Source organism: Callorhinus ursinus, unplaced genomic scaffold (assembly GCF_003265705.2).
Source record: "Callorhinus ursinus isolate GAN/ISIS: 27379988/994484 unplaced genomic scaffold, GSC_fseal_2.0 scaffold11, whole genome shotgun sequence".
In the NCBI taxonomy this organism is placed as follows: Eukaryota; Metazoa; Chordata; class Mammalia; order Carnivora; family Otariidae; genus Callorhinus; species Callorhinus ursinus.
In genome coordinates, this window is record NW_027397073.1 from 14,032,404 (window position 1) to 14,050,685 (window position 18,282).

General features: G+C 42.0%; 1 protein-coding gene and 1 long non-coding RNA gene across 5 annotated transcripts in view; one reads left to right on the forward strand and one right to left on the reverse strand.

Annotated features, from left to right (window-relative positions):
• The window catches only part of LOC141373715 (uncharacterized), a 67,574-nt gene that overhangs the window by 46,926 nt on the left and 2,366 nt on the right, over positions 1 to 18,282 (forward strand). The gene's annotated exons all lie outside the window — the stretch shown is intronic.
• Positions 1 to 18,282, reverse strand: part of CDH20 (cadherin 20) — a 208,346-nt gene that overhangs the window by 33,489 nt on the left and 156,575 nt on the right. For all 4 annotated transcript variants that reach the window (XM_025886856.2, XM_073898100.1, XM_073898101.1 and 1 more), the window contains 4 exons: positions 15,421 to 15,821; positions 6,990 to 7,284; positions 6,350 to 6,469; positions 3,790 to 3,957 (listed from right to left, as the gene is read on the reverse strand). In XM_025886856.2, the coding sequence (XP_025742641.1) occupies positions 3,790 to 3,957; positions 6,350 to 6,469; positions 6,990 to 7,284; positions 15,421 to 15,666 (829 nt within the window). In that variant the 5' untranslated portion in view covers positions 15,667 to 15,821. The remainder of the gene's footprint in view (positions 1 to 3,789; positions 3,958 to 6,349; positions 6,470 to 6,989; positions 7,285 to 15,420; positions 15,822 to 18,282) is intronic.

Here is an 18,282-nt window from a genome sequence, read left to right on the forward strand (position 1 = left end):
CTGAGAAAGAAAAAAACATTGTGATTGCAAAGTACATATTTATTCTGTTCAAACTTGAAATGCCCACGTTTTCCTTCGTGGCCAAGCCAGTGTATGGAGTTTCCATCTCTGTGGCCATCTGCCCAAATTGAACGGCCATCAGTGATCTGTAAAGGAAGAATAGCCGCAGAGAACAAAGCTCCCACTAGCTCCATGTGTCCATCAGTGTGTCCTTGCCCAGTGGAAATCTCTGTTGTTTCTTGTTCTCTTGTTCCAGAATAGAATACCCCAAAAGTTCTCACAAATGTAGGAATCTCAGAGTTGGTAATGTTCTCCTTCTCAGCTTCACAATTAAATTTAGTTCCTTTCCATCTCCACAGAGTTGTGTCTTCGCTCACTTATGTTCTCTGGGGCTCAACGTTTTGACGTTCTTCATTATTTTGTCAATCAAAATGTGACTGACTAAATAACAAAGAAAATCACACAATCACATTTTCAATATGTTCATAGTCTCTTTTATTCTAATATGTATTGCAAGCTACAGGGAAGCCTGGGATGTGAGGGCTTGAGTTTCATGAAGATTTTGGGAGGTTGACAGCACCCAACCAGCTCACAGTACCCTCCCTTGCACAGGAGAAGAAATAATGCCTGTTCTTTGCAAATACGAGCTAGGAAATTGCTAATGTCTGTAGTCAGCTGGCAGGCACTTGGATTTCATGATCTCTTTCCATTCTCTTCCAAAATTGTTGATGGATTAGACTTTGCTATTGCAGAACTTGTAGGAAAAATAAGTATTTTTCCCACACCAAGAAACTATGTGTTCTGTGTTTAAAAAAGCATATACATAAAATTTCTACATGTGATGCATTCTATTAGAAATAAATAGCCTGAGATCTTGATATTCCATTAAATTTGGTTCAGTTAAAGGTAACTAAGCTTGTTCAATATAAAATAGTAGGAGTGTCATTTTGCCAACATCCCATGATCAGTTATGGTAAGATTTATAAAAAGGAAGGAAAACTGAATTTTTAAAATGAGTAATCATAAGATTAGCGAGGCAGAGAGTTTATCCAAGGTAGGTTTATGGAATAGTGAGATTATTTAAACTTTGTTTTTGCAAACAGATGGGGAGATATTTAATGGTGAGATACAGACAGTTTTTTAAAAGTGCAAAAATAATTACGGTTTTAGAGGAAGTAGAGATGATGCACAAAGAATGCTTGCAGGCAGATTACTTTTATACATTTACATTTCGTCTTCTGTGCAACACAGTCCTCGCTTCTGCTCTATGCTAGATTCCCCGTTATCTTGAAAAAGTGGTAACTCGAAATGTTTGCTTTAGATTGGGTGTTGTTTAGAATGTTGGTTTGTGGGGCAGGACTAAAACCCTGGTTATCATTGTGTTGTGTTACGCTGTTGTAAAGTTGTCATGTTTGGGGTGATTTGACTTTCCTGCAGTTTGTCTAAATCCACATACTTATGAGCTATGTAATAACTTGCTGCTTTTGCTCTTTCTGTCTTCATCAGAGATGCTGTCGAGTGTCAAATTTTAAAAAGCCAAATAGGGTAGTTCAAGGATATAGTCTATAATGTGTGCAATGTGAGCCATTCATGAAGTGATAAAGATAGAACCCACACAAAGTACGAAGCCAGTCCATATGGCATTTCACAAACTGTTTCATGATGCACTGCTGTATTGTAGAACTGAACAGCTTAGTAGCCTACTTGGTTGCATCACTTGTGAAATACTTACCTAGTATTCTGCCTTTTTATTTCATGAAATATCATGGGGTCTTTGTGTATACCAGTTGTATGAGACTATTTGAATTCCCTTCCTGTCTTTACGTAGATAAAAGAGATGACTCACTTGGTCTGGCTGACTGAAAATATTAGCTGTTCAGCTGATGAGCTGGTTTGAGTCTGGGTTTAGTTTCTTTCTCTTTCTTTCTTTTTTTAAAAGATTTTATTTATTTATTTGAGAGATAGAGAGCACGAGAGGGAAGAGGGTCAGAGGGAGAAGCAGACTCCCTGCTGAGCAGGGAGCCTGATGCGGGACTCGATCCTGGGACTCCAGGATCATGACCTGAGCCGAAGGCAGTCGCTTAACCAACTGAGCCACGCAGGCGCCCTCTTTTTTTTTTTTTTTTTTTAAACCTGATTTTCCTGGTCAGGTCTTTCACGTGGAATTATGTCTGCTATTCTCATTTCTCCAACTGCTCCTTGTAGGCATCTGATTCTCAAATTCACTTCTCCATTCCTGGGCTCCATTCTACAGGTATAGCTCTGTATTTCCACCTTCCTTAAGGACATTCAGTCAGATTGTCCTGCTGTCACTTCATATTCAAATCTGAATTTGTCTTCCTCCTTCCCTGCCACTGGTTCCATTATGCATCCTCTATTTCTATCAGTACTACAATTCTATCCCTGTCACCCAGACTTAAAACATCATAGTCATCTTTGACTCCACCCTCTGCTGTGGTTCCTTCAGCCAAGAAATCAGGAGGCAGAAATCCATGTTTTCTTATTTGTCCCACTGCACTGTTTCTGCTGTTTCCGTAAGTGCTTATCAGTTCAAATCTCAACCATTCTAAAAGCCTCCCTGATGGATTCCCCAGCTTCTAGTCTCCACTCTTGCCAACCCATCCTGTACATGGCCATCAGATTAGCTTTCCTTTAGGTTTCTGTCTTGCTCAGAAACTTTTCAGTGACTTCCTTTGAAATATAACACATTTAGAATATAGAAATATTTAGAAATAGAACACATTTAAAACACTAAAGAGCAGGTCTCCATTTTTAGGGGGTCTTTGAACATAAAAAAATCACATTTGCTACTTTATTTCCAGGTCTTTATACTGTAGATACATGTTTTCCCCTTACATTCCTGTTCTATGGGAATGAGCTCTAGGAGAGCAGAGATTTTGTTTTGTACACTGCTCTATATGCTATACCTAGATGGTGCCCAAAACAATTTTTTTTTTTTTTTTTTTTTTTTAATGAATGAGAGGCTTCCACTTTCTGGAATGTTTTTCTTTCTTCCTATTTAAATATTTTATATTTTTTAGTCCCCTGTGAAAGTATCATCCTTCGATGAAGCCTTCATTTATCTTAGTTTATTGTGAAAGTTTCATTCTGTACTGCTCAGGTGGTACAGCAAATGCTACTTCTTGGTTAACTTTTGATGAGTGTGGAATATGTGCTCCCCAGCTGGATTTTAAGCTTCGCAGGGGCAGGGACTGGGTTTCAAGAATGTTGTATCCCTCATGCCCAGTGCCATTAGAAAGCAGGTGGTTGGTACTCTTGTGAATTGACTGGTTAAGGTAGTCAGATGGGCCGCTATGTGTTTACCTTCAGTTTGGCTTATTTTCTATGTGTGCGTTCTCAACAGGGCAGTATTTTATCCTAGGGGGCAAACATGAGTTTGGGGAAGGGGGAAATAGGAACATAAATCTTAGATGCTACGATGGTTTGTGGCTCTCTAAAGTTCAACCGTACCCAACAAAATCTTACTCCTTCGTATTTAATTTTATGGGGTGGGGTGCAGGGCGTGGAGATCAAGGGGAAAAAAAAAAAAGTCTACAAGAGCTCCAGAGAGAGGTGATAATGAAGGAAGTGAGAAACACTGGCTAAGTGCTATGGGATGTTGGGACCCAGAAGGGAAATGGTGATGTGAGAATTGCATGATAAATGTAGGAAGGGAACCCATGAATAATTGAACTTAAAGAGGAACCCAGGCCTGCCTTTTTCTTCATCTTCTGTAATAGGTGCATCCCTCTGGCTGGAGAGCTATACTCTCATTGGTTAGGTACTCACTCTGGGGAAAGCGGGGTGGGTTATCATTGACATCCAAGAGGGTGATGTTGACTGTTGTGGTCCCAGCTAATCCTCCAAGCTGCCCTCCCATGTCCTTGGCTTGGATAATCACTTCATAGTATTCTTTGGCTTCTCGGTCCATGTTCATGAGCGCTGTCCTAATTACACCTGCAGGATAGAAAAGACTTTTTAAAAACAAATCCACAAATCCAGTGTTTAAGATTGGCTTCTAGGTTTCTCCCTTGTGCATTGTTAATATCTAGAGTCGAGATGCAAATCATTTATGTTTTATTAAACTTGAGGTCAGAATTCTAGTTTCAAAACAGTACTGTGCTTAAACAAATGGTGAGTAAACACTTCCAGCAGGAAGACCTGAGTCCCATTTCCTTTGGCGACATTACTGAGAGAAAACAGGAGGTGGCAGCAGCAGCTCTCCAACAGAGTTAGGGACTAGCAGTCCGGACCAATTTCACGGGTCTCTGTTATACCAAAGAAAACTGGGGCTTCGGGTCCCAGAAAACAAAAGCCTCGTATGTTTGCAAATCTATGATTTTAGATAATTCTCTTTCAGCCCGCTCTTTCTTTAGCCCCTAGGGCCCTTGTAGTGTGAATGACTTTTCTTAAGGCAGCTCACTCCTGGGCTGCTTTTCCCTGCCTCCCCAATACCTGTTAGCAGGGTTGGAATTCTGATTTGATTTTCCTTTTGTTATATATTCATTCAGTTTTGTTATGTTCTGCTTACCTCTGTGCTTCACTGATTTCCGTGAGCTGGGACATGTAAGATGCTCTGTTGAGTTGTTCATTTTTAACATGTATAAGGGATGAACTCCCCCAGACACTAAGTAGCAGCATCACAGTGTGATGATACAGTTTCATTTAAGAAGAGGGGTCTAAATCAAAAGCCAGTGAAATGTGTTGTTTTGATCCTGCCAAGGATGTGCTGTCATGTTTTATCTCCCTTTTAGCCCTGCTATGTAGAAAAGTTGACTTCTCTACACTCTAGGCAAAGATTAAAGGCTTATTTACTGCACGTTTACAGCATGACCCTTGGCTAAATAGACCTTTTGCATGCAAAGAGAAGAGATTGGGAACCACAAACTTGTCTCCAGTTTACTCCTATAGTGTATATATTGCATTATAGTAACAACGTTCTAGAGTGAAATATGCAGCATTTTCCTTTTTAAATGCACAGCAATAACTATCTTTTCATGTATTTTTGACCTTAACACTAAAGATGCCCCCTGGGAGCTGTCAAAATAATGTAAGGTTCCTCTTAGGATATAAAGGACACATTACCCTCTTCCTGTCTTCCCTGTGGGCATCCCCTCCGCTTTCCCTCCCCCTCTGTAGAATTGTTAAAGTTACTGTTTTATAGAAGCCCCTCACTGCAACCTTTTTTCTTTACTCCTACTAATTTACACTCCCTCACTTTCTGCTTTTATGATATAATTTTCTGAATGCCTGGTTCCCCTTAGGACTTTTGGAAAAAAAAATTCTATCAGGTTGCTAATAGAAATGTATTTTTTCTCTTTCAGATGGAGAGGTGACTTTGAGTGTTAACCATTTACTTCACCTCTGTGGCTGTAAGTTTCTTTACTCAAGTTCCTTGTTAATTACTTTTAGGTCTTCAATTTTCCTGTATGGAAAATGGGAATAACAGCCCTCCCATGTATTTCACAGGTTCACAAGAATAATGGGAGGCTCAAATATCGTAATGTCTGTGAAAGTATTTTAAAAGGAGGAAAGCTTGGCACAAGTGCAGGATAATCATGATAAAACATAAGTTCTGTAGTCAAAGCTCTCAGGTAAAACTGAAAGAAACAAAAAAACACAACCAAACTTCTGTTGATTTGTCCTTTTTGGCCACATTCCTTCTTACCCATCCCGTTCTTTATGCTTTCCTCCCTGTGAGAGCTTCCCACTCAGCACCTGCTTTTTGGGGGGCCACATCCCATGCTCTGCACTCTTTCCCCCCTCAACAAAATCTGTGTGTCCCAGCATCCATTTATTCTGGCCGTGTTCTCTATTTAGTACAGGGTGGTTCAGTGGGAAAAACATCAGACCAAAAGTCAGGGGACCCATCTACAAATAGAAGCACTTTATTAGGTCTCAATTCCCAATTTCCTTATTTGTTAAGTGACCAGTAATGGACTGGATGATTCCCTTAAGGCTCTTCATAGTTTCAAAATCAATGATCTTAGTTCTCTAGTGAGCCCAGGTTAATGTGTCAATCCTCTCAGGTCTTCTTGGAGTGATAAAAAACAATCCCTGGGAATAAATTCAACTCTAGGAGTTATTGAAGGCTGGTGAGGATGTCCCTTTGTGTAGGGAGGCCTTTTGGCCTCTCCAGTCAGACTCTGGGCAATGTCTAGACATAGTGTGGCTCTTACCCACCAGGGCAGTGCTGCTTTGCTCTCTTAATCCTAACACCTGTAACAGTCTTCTTTCGTTAATACAGTCCCTAGAGAGTCCTTGAAAAGGAGAGTTGGGTTTGTCATAAGTAGCCGTTATGAATTAGTAGCGAATAAAGCAACCATCTCTGATGACATGCATCACATACCTGTTTTGGAGTCCACAGAAAAATATGGCTGGCCCTGGAGAATGCTGTATACTACTCGGGCACTGTTGCCGTAGGTCGGATCATCAGCATCTGTGGCTGTCACCTGGATGACAGAGGTCCCTGAGAAAGAGAGAGGGTGGAAACCTGTTCAAGTTGAATTGCTAGCGGCTTGGAAGCATGCTGAATAGGCAGTCTTAATGCATTTGCAATTGTTCTGTTTGGGAGAACCCCTTTTGAGGTCAAGCTTCCATAGCTCCTAACTTGTGCCTCTCTAGTGAGACAGGAGTTATTTGTGTTTTAAACTCTTAGTAACCAGTGAGAACAACACAGCCTTTGGGTTCTTCATTGCTTTTTTATAATACCAAAATGCTTCTCCCTTATGAATCATTTATCTTTCTGTCTATCCTCTGTCTTTTAAGAATCAAAACTGAATAACAATGCTAGGCTTATTATTACTATTATTTTTTACTACGGCTGATTTCACTGTCTAAGTAGTTTCCTGTCTAGGAACCTGGTTGTCCATTTTCAGTCCAGGTTTATAATTTGTGAGCTGTTCTGCACATTCTCTCTTTGCATATAGAGAGGAGGATCTTCTGTAGAAGAACTGCTGTCTGTGAGAATCAGTGACTCTCCACCTTACCCACTGGTGACATTTCTGGCACAGTGGCGACATAAGGTCCATCCAGGAACTTGGGCTCATTGTCATTGATGTCTTGGATTTTGATGATGAACTCTGACTCTGGCTCCATTGGTCTGCCGGTCCGCCTGTCTAGGGCTTGAGCCCTTAAAGTGTACTGGGCCCTTTCCTCTCGATCAAGCCTCTGAATGGCATGGATGTCTCCAGTGGTGTCGTCAATGGTAAACACGACACCTGCACCTTCTCCTGAGAGGATGTATTTGATGGATCCATCTCCCCTGTCCATGTCTGAATGAAGCTAGGAAAAAAAACAAACCCCGAAATCTCATTATGGATATGAACAGGTGTTGGAAATAAATTGATTTTCACTTTGGTCCAAACTTAAGACCTTCTTTCAAATAGGAAGAATTTTTTTTCACTCAAACGTTTTAAAATGTTGGTCTACAAAGAATTAGTATACATTGAACATGATTGTATCAAAGACCAAATATAGATTGATGAATAAGTAAAATTTTTTCACATCACATTCAGTATCCTGAACTTACTACTGTATTTTTAGGTGCCTTTCCCTGAGAAGTATAGAAAACAGGAGTTCTGGGAAGTGTAGGCCCCCACCCAACATGAGAATAGGAGCAAGTCTAATAAGGAGGAACCTAGCATTTCCACTTAAGAAAAAAAAATGGACAAACCTAACATTTTAAAATAAGTATTTGACATAAACTGAGTTTTAGAGTTTCAAAAACCTTGGGATGATTCAAGTTGCCTGAAAAACTGATGAACTGATTAATAAATAGGCTATGGCCACTGTCCTGGAAATTGTAAATGACCTCCAGGGACTCCTGCAACTCTCTGATTCTGTGGTCCCAATTCAGTAATTTCATTCAGTAGGACTATGTATGTGTGCCTCTGTTTCGGGTGTCAGAATGGATTTCACAGCCAGTTGTTGGTATTTGCATCAGTGTATCTCTCTTTGGTGGGACCAGTTCCTGGGCTTGTAATTGAATCACTCAAATCTATATGTGGATGGCTGAGTTAGGGACATGCTTTTATCCACCCATCCAACTATGTTATCTCCTGGATTACTTTGTAATAAAAGATAACGCACTCTCAAAAGGAGTCCAGGGCACTATTTTCATATTACACACTATTTCATATTACACATTTCAAATACATTTCTGCATCTCTAATCACAGATAATGTTCTATGGCAGGAGTCCTGAAATTTTGTGTTATCATAGTGTTATCTGTTACTTAACAGTCTCTCTCTAAAGTGGGTTTTAGCACTTTGCATAGTTCAGAGATTTAGTTTATAAAATGGGCAACCAGTGTTAGCCTTAGGCTAGTGGGGGCAGACGTATCTGGCCTAAAACATGATGTCAGTTGTAAGTTGAGGGCCTTTGACAAAGATTTGAACGGTTATTACTCTAAAATTTTTAATATTATAAACGTGGAGAACACCATTAATACTTACTTTGAAGGGTTGTTGGGATCATTAGAAATTAATGTATGTAAAGCACCTAGCACAGCATCTTTCCCATAATAGGAATGCTATAAATGGGGCCGATTATGATGATGATAATAATGACGGTGATATGCATAGAGAAAAGGGTATTAACATGCCCAGCTCTTCTCTGCTCTCTGCTTCTCTGCTCGGGAGTGTAGCAGAGACTGCACAAACAACCTGTTGGCTTTTTTATTATGCATAATCTAACGGGGAAAGCTGCAGAAGGCTGCCTGAAGCGTTGCTAGGACAGTGTTACTCTGAGGATTAAATGGCACAGACACCAAGAGGACACCTGAAAATGTATTCACAACATCCTCAGACAAGGATGGGTTTGGAGGTTGTGGCTGGCTTTGAGTTGATCTCAGATTGACTCATGGCCAAATCACACAGGCAGCGATTTTGCCGCCTAGAGGAATTCAGCTGTGTCGCACCTAGAGAGGGGAAATAAGGGAATAACATTGACCGAAAAAAATTGCTAGTGGATTTTTTTTTCTACTTAAAGAATTCTATTTAGAATATGAAATTCTCACATTTCCTCATTCCATATACAGTATTATTATTTTTTGCAATCCGAATCTTCTATTTATGCAGTTAAAAAAACCAGAGGTGCCCAGCTCTTGTTGTGTAGAATAGAAAGCCATTTTATTGGGACCCAGTCATAAATGAAAATCCATTCCATCTGGACCTGTGTTTCCAGGCAGAGGAGTGGGATTGGGAGGAGGAGGAGAGGGATCTCAGGATTTTTGTTTTCTTTTTGAGATTTATTGATTGATTTGAGAGAGAGAGGTAGTGTGTGCACAGTGGGGAGGGGGACAGAGGGAGCTCCTCGCTGAGCTTGGAGCCAGCAGGACTCGATCTCACGACCCATGAGATCACAACCTGAGCCAAAGCCAAGAGTCAGACGCTCAACCGACTGAGCCACCCAGGGCGCCCTAGGGTTTTTTTTAATATAAAAAGAAATGCTGTGTGTTTTTATATGTAAGACATGTAATCCTAAGGCATGTGGCATAGAACTTTTACTTATAATGAAAGGTTCATTTAGGGCACGGGCGGATTATTTAGGGGGAAGAAAACGGAATAGAAGCTGACATAACGTACCCAGGACTGTTTTGAGGTGTTCTATTTATTATCTAAAAAGTTTTGTCCTCTGGTCCTTAAGAAAACTAAGCGTACTTGCTGTTACCACAGGCCAAACTTAAGTGAGTATTGTGCCTATGGAGAGTGCTTAATAAGTAATAGAAGGCTCAAATTGTTGCTGCTGCAGGGGTCCTGGTTCCTTAGGAGCCATTCAGCTGACCGATGTCAGTAGAGTCTGGGCTGAACATCAGATCTGTTATCTTTTGTTTTTGTCTGTATCGGGAGAAGAATTTGAGAAATTCTCTGGATGGTAAGTTCCTTGAAGGCAGGAACCATGTGGCTTTCATCTTCATGTGGATTCTCAAATGTAGCAAATGCTCAATAAAATTGTATGGGATGAGTGACTTAGGGTATAGGATTAGGGTTAAAGCTTTTTGGGAAATGTTACCTTTGTTTAAAAAGATCTAGCAGGCATCTTTCAGACAGCTTCTGGGTGTGTGTTTGTGAGCCCGTGTGTGAGAAGGAGAGAAGGGAGGGAGGAGGGGGCGAGAGGGCATCCACAGAGAAGCATGATGAGCCTTTTGTGAACAGGAACAAATGGGGACCAGCTATGACAGGGACCAGAATCTGCTTACACAGAACTGTTTTCTGAGGAATGTAATTGTATCACTTCAGGGTCCAGTCAGGGAACAAAACCTAAACCAGTTATTTTAGCAGAGCAAATTTAATATGGAGAGTTGGAAAGGCAAAAAGGGAACACTGAAGTTTTGGAGGGTTAGAAACTCCAGGAAACAGCTAGTGTCCCTCTGGCTGGGGGCAGAGGGCAGCAGTTGGGGCTCCTGGAATCTAGATGTTTGGAGGAGGCTGGGTCCGAGGCCTCCGAAGAGGGAGTGCTGTCGCCTGGGGCTGGGGCTTCAGGAGCTTGGAGGAGGTGCCCCCAGCACCCACTTCTCTCAGACTTCAGATCCAGATTTCTGAGAAGGGGCTGCCATCCAGTTGTGCTGATCTTTCTGAGGGGGTGTGATGAGGCTGGTGCTGGGAGTGTGGGGAAGATCCAGGAACTGGAACCACCTGTTGGCTAGGTATTAGGAACAAGTCCCTTCTCCCTCCTCCTGCCTCTGGTTCTCTCTTTGGTACATTCTGCTGTCTGAACCCAGTGGGGAGCTGGTCGGAAAAGGAGAAACTGTGGCTCGCAGAGTCCCAGCCCTAACTGATCACTACGGGGAGTATGGGAAGGTGAATACAAAGCTGAGAGACTCTAGCTTAATAACCAGCATGGTAATGTGCATTTAATATTAGGGTTTACCAGCCGTAGAATACACATTTGGTTACGACAATTGCAAATGCGAGGCATTGATAACTTTCCCTGAAGTCACTCAGCAAACTGGCAGTGTAATAAAAATGTGTTTTATAATTTATCCATATTTAATTCAGCTAATGCTGACTGAGTACCAGCTCTTCAGAGGAAGGTAAGGAGCTTCTGGAATGGAGCTGGCAGCACATGGTTATGTACATCTTGGGAAAACATTCTTCCTCCCCAAATCTAAACAGAATAAGATAGGTGGATATCCTGCCTATCCTAATAATGCTTTAGTTTATAAGATCTTCAGCTAAAGGAGTAGTGAAAGATGGAAAGTCCAGGTAGTTTATGAAAAATCTTAGTTGATTTAATATTTTAAAAACAAGGGTGATTTTACTCTTTTTATCATCTTTCATAGTGCCTTGTACAACTCCAGGAGCACGGTAGTCCTTATACTTTGTGGTTAGACAGCTTCCGTGTAGCTGTTAACCTCAGCATGCCTTGGAACCACTGCCTCGTGCCCAAGCACAAGCTCTCTGCATCCCACTCTTTGCGTATGTCAATATAATCTAGCTTTAACTCGACACTGCCTTCTCCCTGGAAAGCCCAGTGTGGATTTTATAAGGCCATACCAATTACAGCTGATAATTGTTGCCATACTCCCCTGAAATAAGCAAATACTCAGGCAGGCTCTCTAAAAAGACACCGTCCAGAGCTCAAGGTGACAAGCTAAATGCCCCTGGGAGAGAGGGAATGAAAGGTGGATGAATTCTCTTTCAAAACAAAGTAAGCGGGGGGGGGGAGACAGTGCGTGGTTAAGTGACTATATAACGTGGAGTAACACCCCACTTCACTGGCTGCTCAGCGTTGGCTGGATGAGATGGCTGTCGAGATGCTCAGGGTGTTCTGTGTCCTGGGTTGGGGTGGTTAGGAAAGGGTGGGCACTAATCATGAGTACTAGAGAGAGGGTGCTAGACAGCTAAGTTCCCAATGTCGGGAAGCAGTTGGGCTTGGTTGGATTCCTGGTGCCCTAACACCATTGACTCTTCACTGTATTTTTCAGGGCTAAATCTCAGGGCAATGAAAAGGGAAGCCTGTGGCTGCAGTGTCAGATTTTCTGTTACCTTCTTTGTAACTTGGGGCAATAAGCGTCACCTCTCTGAGCCGTGTTCCACAGGCCAATTATCTAAAAGTGGTGAATCACACTTACCTCACAGCACTGTTGTGATGATTGAATGATCTGCGCTTTGTGACTGTGACTGACACATAGTCCTCTGGTAGCCCAGTACAACGTTAGATACCTTCGCCTTTCTGTAGGGTCGTATGTCCAGCCCTGTGCTGGGTACTCAGTGTTGGGGAAGCGTAGGGAAGGCTAAGGATGGAATCTCAGCTTCTACCCTTGGGAGAAGTGAAGAGGGCTCTAGATTGTACAAGTACACAAAGCCATTACTGAATACAAATAAATGTATTTTCTTAAACTTATTTTAGCAGTAGCCATGTATGTCTAGTTGGAAGAAATATTTTACAAATAATGAGTAGCTAGAAGTCTTTGGAACTCTGAGTAGATAGAAGATGTGTTCATGATGGAAATGGCTTTTAAGCTAAGGCCCTGAGCAACTGGAATGTGATTGAACAGAGAGGTGGTGACAGTGTGTCCTGGGCAGGGCAGTAGCACGAGTACATGTCTGTGGTAGGGACAAACGTGGTATGTGTATCAGGGCCAGTAAGGACACCAGCATGACTGGGATCAGGACTAGATTTGTGAAATCGTAGGGGAGGGCTGGATAAGGGAGGAAGACTCATTTTCTGCAAGTCCTTGAACGGAGCTAAGAGCTCTGATAAGCACTGGAGCTACAATGCTTTCTTAATCAGAGGAGTGACATGATGGAAAGGATGCTTCGAGGAGATGAATGTCCTGAGTCCTAGGGGAGGACTGGGGAAGATTCTCTACAGGGAGCGGGGCAGTGGCTGCTTAGTTAATCTAATCATGAAGAGCAGAGGGACCACAGTAATGACAGAGCCTGGAGAAGATGAGGTGAATCTGAGAGAAATTGGCAAGGAGCTATTGACAGGATGTGGTGACTGGTTGTACATGAGGGAGGGAGAGAAGGAAAGGAAGAAGTCAAAGAGAAGTCACAGATTTTGAGGCTAGGAGATTTGGCGGCTGCATTAGGTTACACACATTACTGAGCTGCTGAGTTATATAGCAAAATCCCGAACTACCACTATTACCACTACTACCAGTATCACTACTACACTTACAGAGTAATGATCATTAAGATCTTACTCTGGACCAAGTCCTGTGCTAAGCACTTTACATGTGTTAGCTTATTTAATCCTTATGACACCAGGAAGTATTAAATATCTTTTTTAAAGCACCTTCTATGTGACAGGTACTGTGTTAGGCCCTGGGGATAAAATGGGAGCTTATAGTCAGTCTAGCCCAAGGCTTCAGACAGTACTCATGTGAATAGACAAATGAGTCAGATATTGTAGGGTGTGATGAGAGCTCTGAAAAAAATAATGGCCATGAGAGAGTCTAACAGAGGGGCCTACCTGAGGAAATGGTCAAGGAAGACCTAGATTCCAAATGAGCCCTAAAGAGTGAGGAGAAGCCAACCACGAAAGAAGCCAGAGGAAGAATATTTTATTTTGGGGGAAAAATCAGGCAAAGCTTGGCAAGTTGTAGGAAATGCCAGAAGGCTATGTCCCTGGAACACGAGAGGAAGGGAAAGAAAGGGTGTCTTGCGATGTGGTGGGAGGACGGGAGGCAGGCTGGGTCAGAGAGGAGTGGCGTTGGGGGCTGTGGGGATTAGTCTGGGTGGTTCAAAGTACAGTGGGAGGGCATTGAAGGATGTAAGCAGAGTGCCATGGTCTGACGCTCATGTGTGGGGAATGGATTGGAAGAAAGTGTGGGTAGAAGTGTGGAAACTGGTTGGGAGTTCAGGTGTTTGCCCAGGTGAGAGATATCAGTGGAAGTGGAGGTGGGAGAAATGAAGGATTTGGGATGTATTTTGGCAAAGGACTGACAATTTGCAGGTGGAGAGAATGTGGGGGCAAGAGAAAGGGAAGAATGACCACCTTGTATCTGGTTTTAGAAAGTGAGTGATGGCAGTGCCAATAACATAGGGAAGACTGGGGGCAGCCCTGGTTTGGGAGAAAAACCGAGAATTCCTTACCAGATATGCTACATTTGGGAGGGCTTTGAGTCATAAATGGGGAGCTGTCACATACGCGATAGGGTTTATGAGTCTGAAGTCCAGACGAGCGGCCTGAGCCAGAGATGGAGGCTTTGATTTAGAGGTGGTGTTTGAAACCATGGGGATGGCAAATCCATCCGGAGAATGAATGTGGCCTGGGGCAAAGAGACAAGCTGGACCTCTAATGGATGGGGTCCTGTGGGCCAGCAAAGAGGCTGAGAAGGAAGGAGGGAAAAACGGGACTGTGAAGGCCATGAGGCAGAGAGAAGAAAGTGAGTCAAGAAGGAGGGACTGGTCAGCAGGGTCTGAGGTGGTCGGTTCCATAAAATGAGACATCAGGTTTGGTAGTAGGGAGGTCCTTGGGAGCACTGAAAACAGGACTTTAATGCAGGGGACAGAAGTCAGATCTGAATTCAGAAGTGGGTGGGAGTTGAGGAAAGAGCTTATGCAGACAACTCTTTGAGAAGTTGTAGTTCTCTCCTTATCCCCGTTTGATGTTTGAAGAAACAAGGCTAACGGGGCTTCATTGTCCTGTTCAGAGTCGTTCTGGAAGCAATTGGCAAAGCTGGGTTTTGAACCCATATGTGTTTGACTCTGAAACCCACATTCTTAGCCTCTGTGCTAAACAAGCGTTTAAGTTATCATTTGAATGAATTATTTATTTTGTAATTAAGTCCTTGTTTCCCATTTTCTTTCACTTGGTTGCTTTCACAAAATGGTCTCTGATTAACATCCAAATAAAGTAAACACCGGAGAAAGCCTGGATTAAAAATGAAATGATGATAGATAAATCAAGGGAATTCGAGTGTAAAGTTTATAAATATATTCATTGATTGTCTCAAACTATTCTAAAGCACATGCTAGGATCTTCTGAAATGAAGAATGTTTTATTCTTTTTTTTTCCCCATTAAATTTAGGCCCCAGGCAATACCTGTGGAAATGCTTTGGGGGGGGGGAACCCGAACAGATCAAAGGGAAAAACCCCTCTACTTTCCCCTTTGCATTTTCTGGTTTCTTTCTTCCCCATTCTGTTATTCCCCAAAGCTGTTGCCGCTGCCTCTTTTGGGACTCTAATGGGTCTTGCAGGGTCCCAAGCTTTTCCTCTAAAATCTAATACCTTGTTTTCTCCCACTTTAGAACAGAGGCTTGAACAAGGGGAGAAATCTTTCCTTTTCTGACTGGTATCTGACAAAGCCAAAATTAGATTTCAACTAGCTGTTAAGTAACATACCACTAGTTAAAATTGTTCTCGGGACTCCCAACACAGGTTAGGCGACCTCTCTTCTTCAGTTCATATTTGTACTCCCTTTCAATATTTGATACCCTGGTAGTTTGTCTGTGTGGCCATTCTTACCTTGCCGACATACAAAGGGTCAGTTCCAGTATACTCTTCCAGAACAAAAAACTGGTTCCAAACCCAGCTCCTCTTTGTCCGCGAGTGTGACTGTGGCTTGTCTGATAGGAGCGCTTCTAATTTGCCTGGTGGTGTTGGTGTGCCCGAGAGAACAGTGGTCGTAAGGTCCATCAGTCCCCAGAAGTACAAGGACATGCCAAGTCCCAGCCAGCTCTTTGCATTGCTCATTCTACCCGAAGTCCACATGGGATTGCCAGGTTTTCAGAAAGTAAAGTACAGGATGGTAAAGCCACTGGAACTTGAGTATTTTCCAATGCAGTAAAATACCAGTGCAGTTTACCGGACACTTAGGCTTCTCAAAGGAGATCTCGATTCAAGTCAATTTGCTTGAAGTTGACTTCCTGTCAAGTTAAGGAGAACATACTGTGACGATGTCAGATCCTCTCCTGTGGGCTTATAGCAAGTTCTCAAGAAATGTCAGTAAATATTCAGTTCTCTACTCAACGAATTAAAGAGTCATAACATGTTATTGCTTTAAAAATGTTTGAGTAACAAATAATATTTTAATAAAAAGAAGACAACCTGTCTTGCTATAATCAATCCCAAACCTTTGGATATGGAGTTCAGTGGGAATAAAACTGGTGAATAAATTTCTTCTCATTGGTAACATGACTGGAGGGTTATGCTGTATTATTGATTGGCTTGGATTAATAGTGTGCTCTTTGAAATATGTATGATCAGACAGCCTCCTAAACTTTTAAAAACAGCATTCATTTCCAAAATTTACAGCTAATAACTAATATTTTCATTAGCCCAGCCGCTTTTCTTGGCTCATTAAAAAGCCAAAAGCAAATCCAGCTATCTTTTTTTGTCACCCACAATTATCTTATGTCTACCCCATGTTATTGATAATGTTAGGGATCTCGGGCTTCATTTATAAGCAGCCACAGATCACTTCTGACTTTAATCATTCTCTGAGCTCCTGGTGGAATTTGAGTTTCACACTCTACTGCTTTGGCTCTGAAGCACTGAGAGGGGCTGCTACCGTGACCTTTCTAGGGTTTGAATGGTCAGTTAATCATTATATCACTCACAACAGACTTTAAAGTGCTCTTAGTCACATGCTACTCTGGGCACGTTAAGAGAGGCTAGCCAACACATCCCCCCCCCCCCCATCTGAAAGACTCATTTAGACAAAGGGATGTTGACTTCTACCCTAGGGACACCTTTTCATCAGTCAGACTTCTTTTGTTGCTGTGAGGGCAGATGAGCTGGTGACCTCACTCCCAGACTGGGACCTCATCCACCTTTTCTTCCTTTACTTTGGCTGGGCACAATGAAATGGCATAGCGTTCCCACCACTCTGTCAAAACAACCAAAATGACTTCTGTGGGGTTAATATTTTCACTGTGAACATGGAGAACTGTCATCGTCTCAGAACAGATGTGTATATTTGGGGATTTCAGACCCATGCAACTAAATAATGCTCCGTTTCTACAAGTGGTTTAAAATGGAACATATCGATGGCGTCTCAGTTACCACCTTCTACCTGTCACCATCAGAACTCGTTTTAGCGTCTTCGCCAATAGTCACTGTTGAAATAAACAAAAGAATTAAAAAAAGATAGAATCATTTCACACAATACGCTGTTTCATTTCTGTGTGAGAAATCACTTCAATGAGAACTGATAAAGAGGACAAGCTGGGGCAGACTAAAGAACTTCTATAACCGAAGGGAAGGCTGTGCCTCAAGTTCTAGCTCTTAAACTCAGATTGTTAAGTAAAAGCAAGCTAGCTGTGCCTTATTTAAGGTGCCATGTTTGTTAATAAAAACAGTGGTGTTCTAGAAGGTCGGTTACCACGTATTGGTGGTTTTCCTCTTTGGACTGATAGACAGAAACCCAGCTCATGTTTCTCTCATGCTTGTCCAAGAAGAGATGGTCTGAAAGAAGGAGTCTTAACCTTCTTTTTCATTAATCCATGCAACTAAATAATGCTCTGTTTCTACAAGATTAATGAAAAAGATGGGTAAGAAACAGCTATGCCGTTTTAGGGACTTAGAAGATGGACTAAAGGGCATGACCCCAAAAGCTATCACCAGAATACTGTGATGGATGGTCATAAGGGAATAGTCCATGTGTTGCAAGGCACAAACCTATCTGTAACTTCCCCAAAGAGCACTAGGCTGAGTGTCCCAACAGTTTGTCCCCCTGGTTCTATTTTCATTACCTCTTGTTCATTCTATAAACTTCTGTTCCTCCTGCTAAGTAGGGAATGATAATTCTCCTGCCTACTTCACAGGACTACCTGAGGATCTCTCTGCTAGGATAATGTGGGTGAACGTACTCTGTAAATGACTGAGGTGCTAGCCAAGCAACCGCGGAAGGAGAAGTTACTTGGGTTGTGTGTTAAAAATGGTGAAGCTGAGCCTGAACCACATTTCGTGGGCACTTTTTGAACCAACATTCTGAAAGGGCTTAATGAATATATATTATTTCACAGATTTCTACATCTGGAATAAGTACTGTGGGGTATTAAAGTCTGGCCTAGCCTAATTCTGTAATAACCACAATTATTTTTTTCCATATAAGGGAACTTAATGAAGGACTAGCTGTTAGAAAACTCGGTAGAATAGAGAAAAATTCTTTTTTTGGATTGCATTTATCAAAGCTAGAACTCAATATATATACTTTCTTTAATATATTTCCTTTCATGTCGGTGTTTCACATGTGTACATTTTGCCTGAGCATTATTTTTTTTTTAAGATTTTATTTTTTTGAGAGAGAGAGAGTAAGAGAGAGAGCACAAGTGAGGGGCAGAAGGAGAAGCACACTCCCTGATGCTGGCTCAATCCTGGGACTCC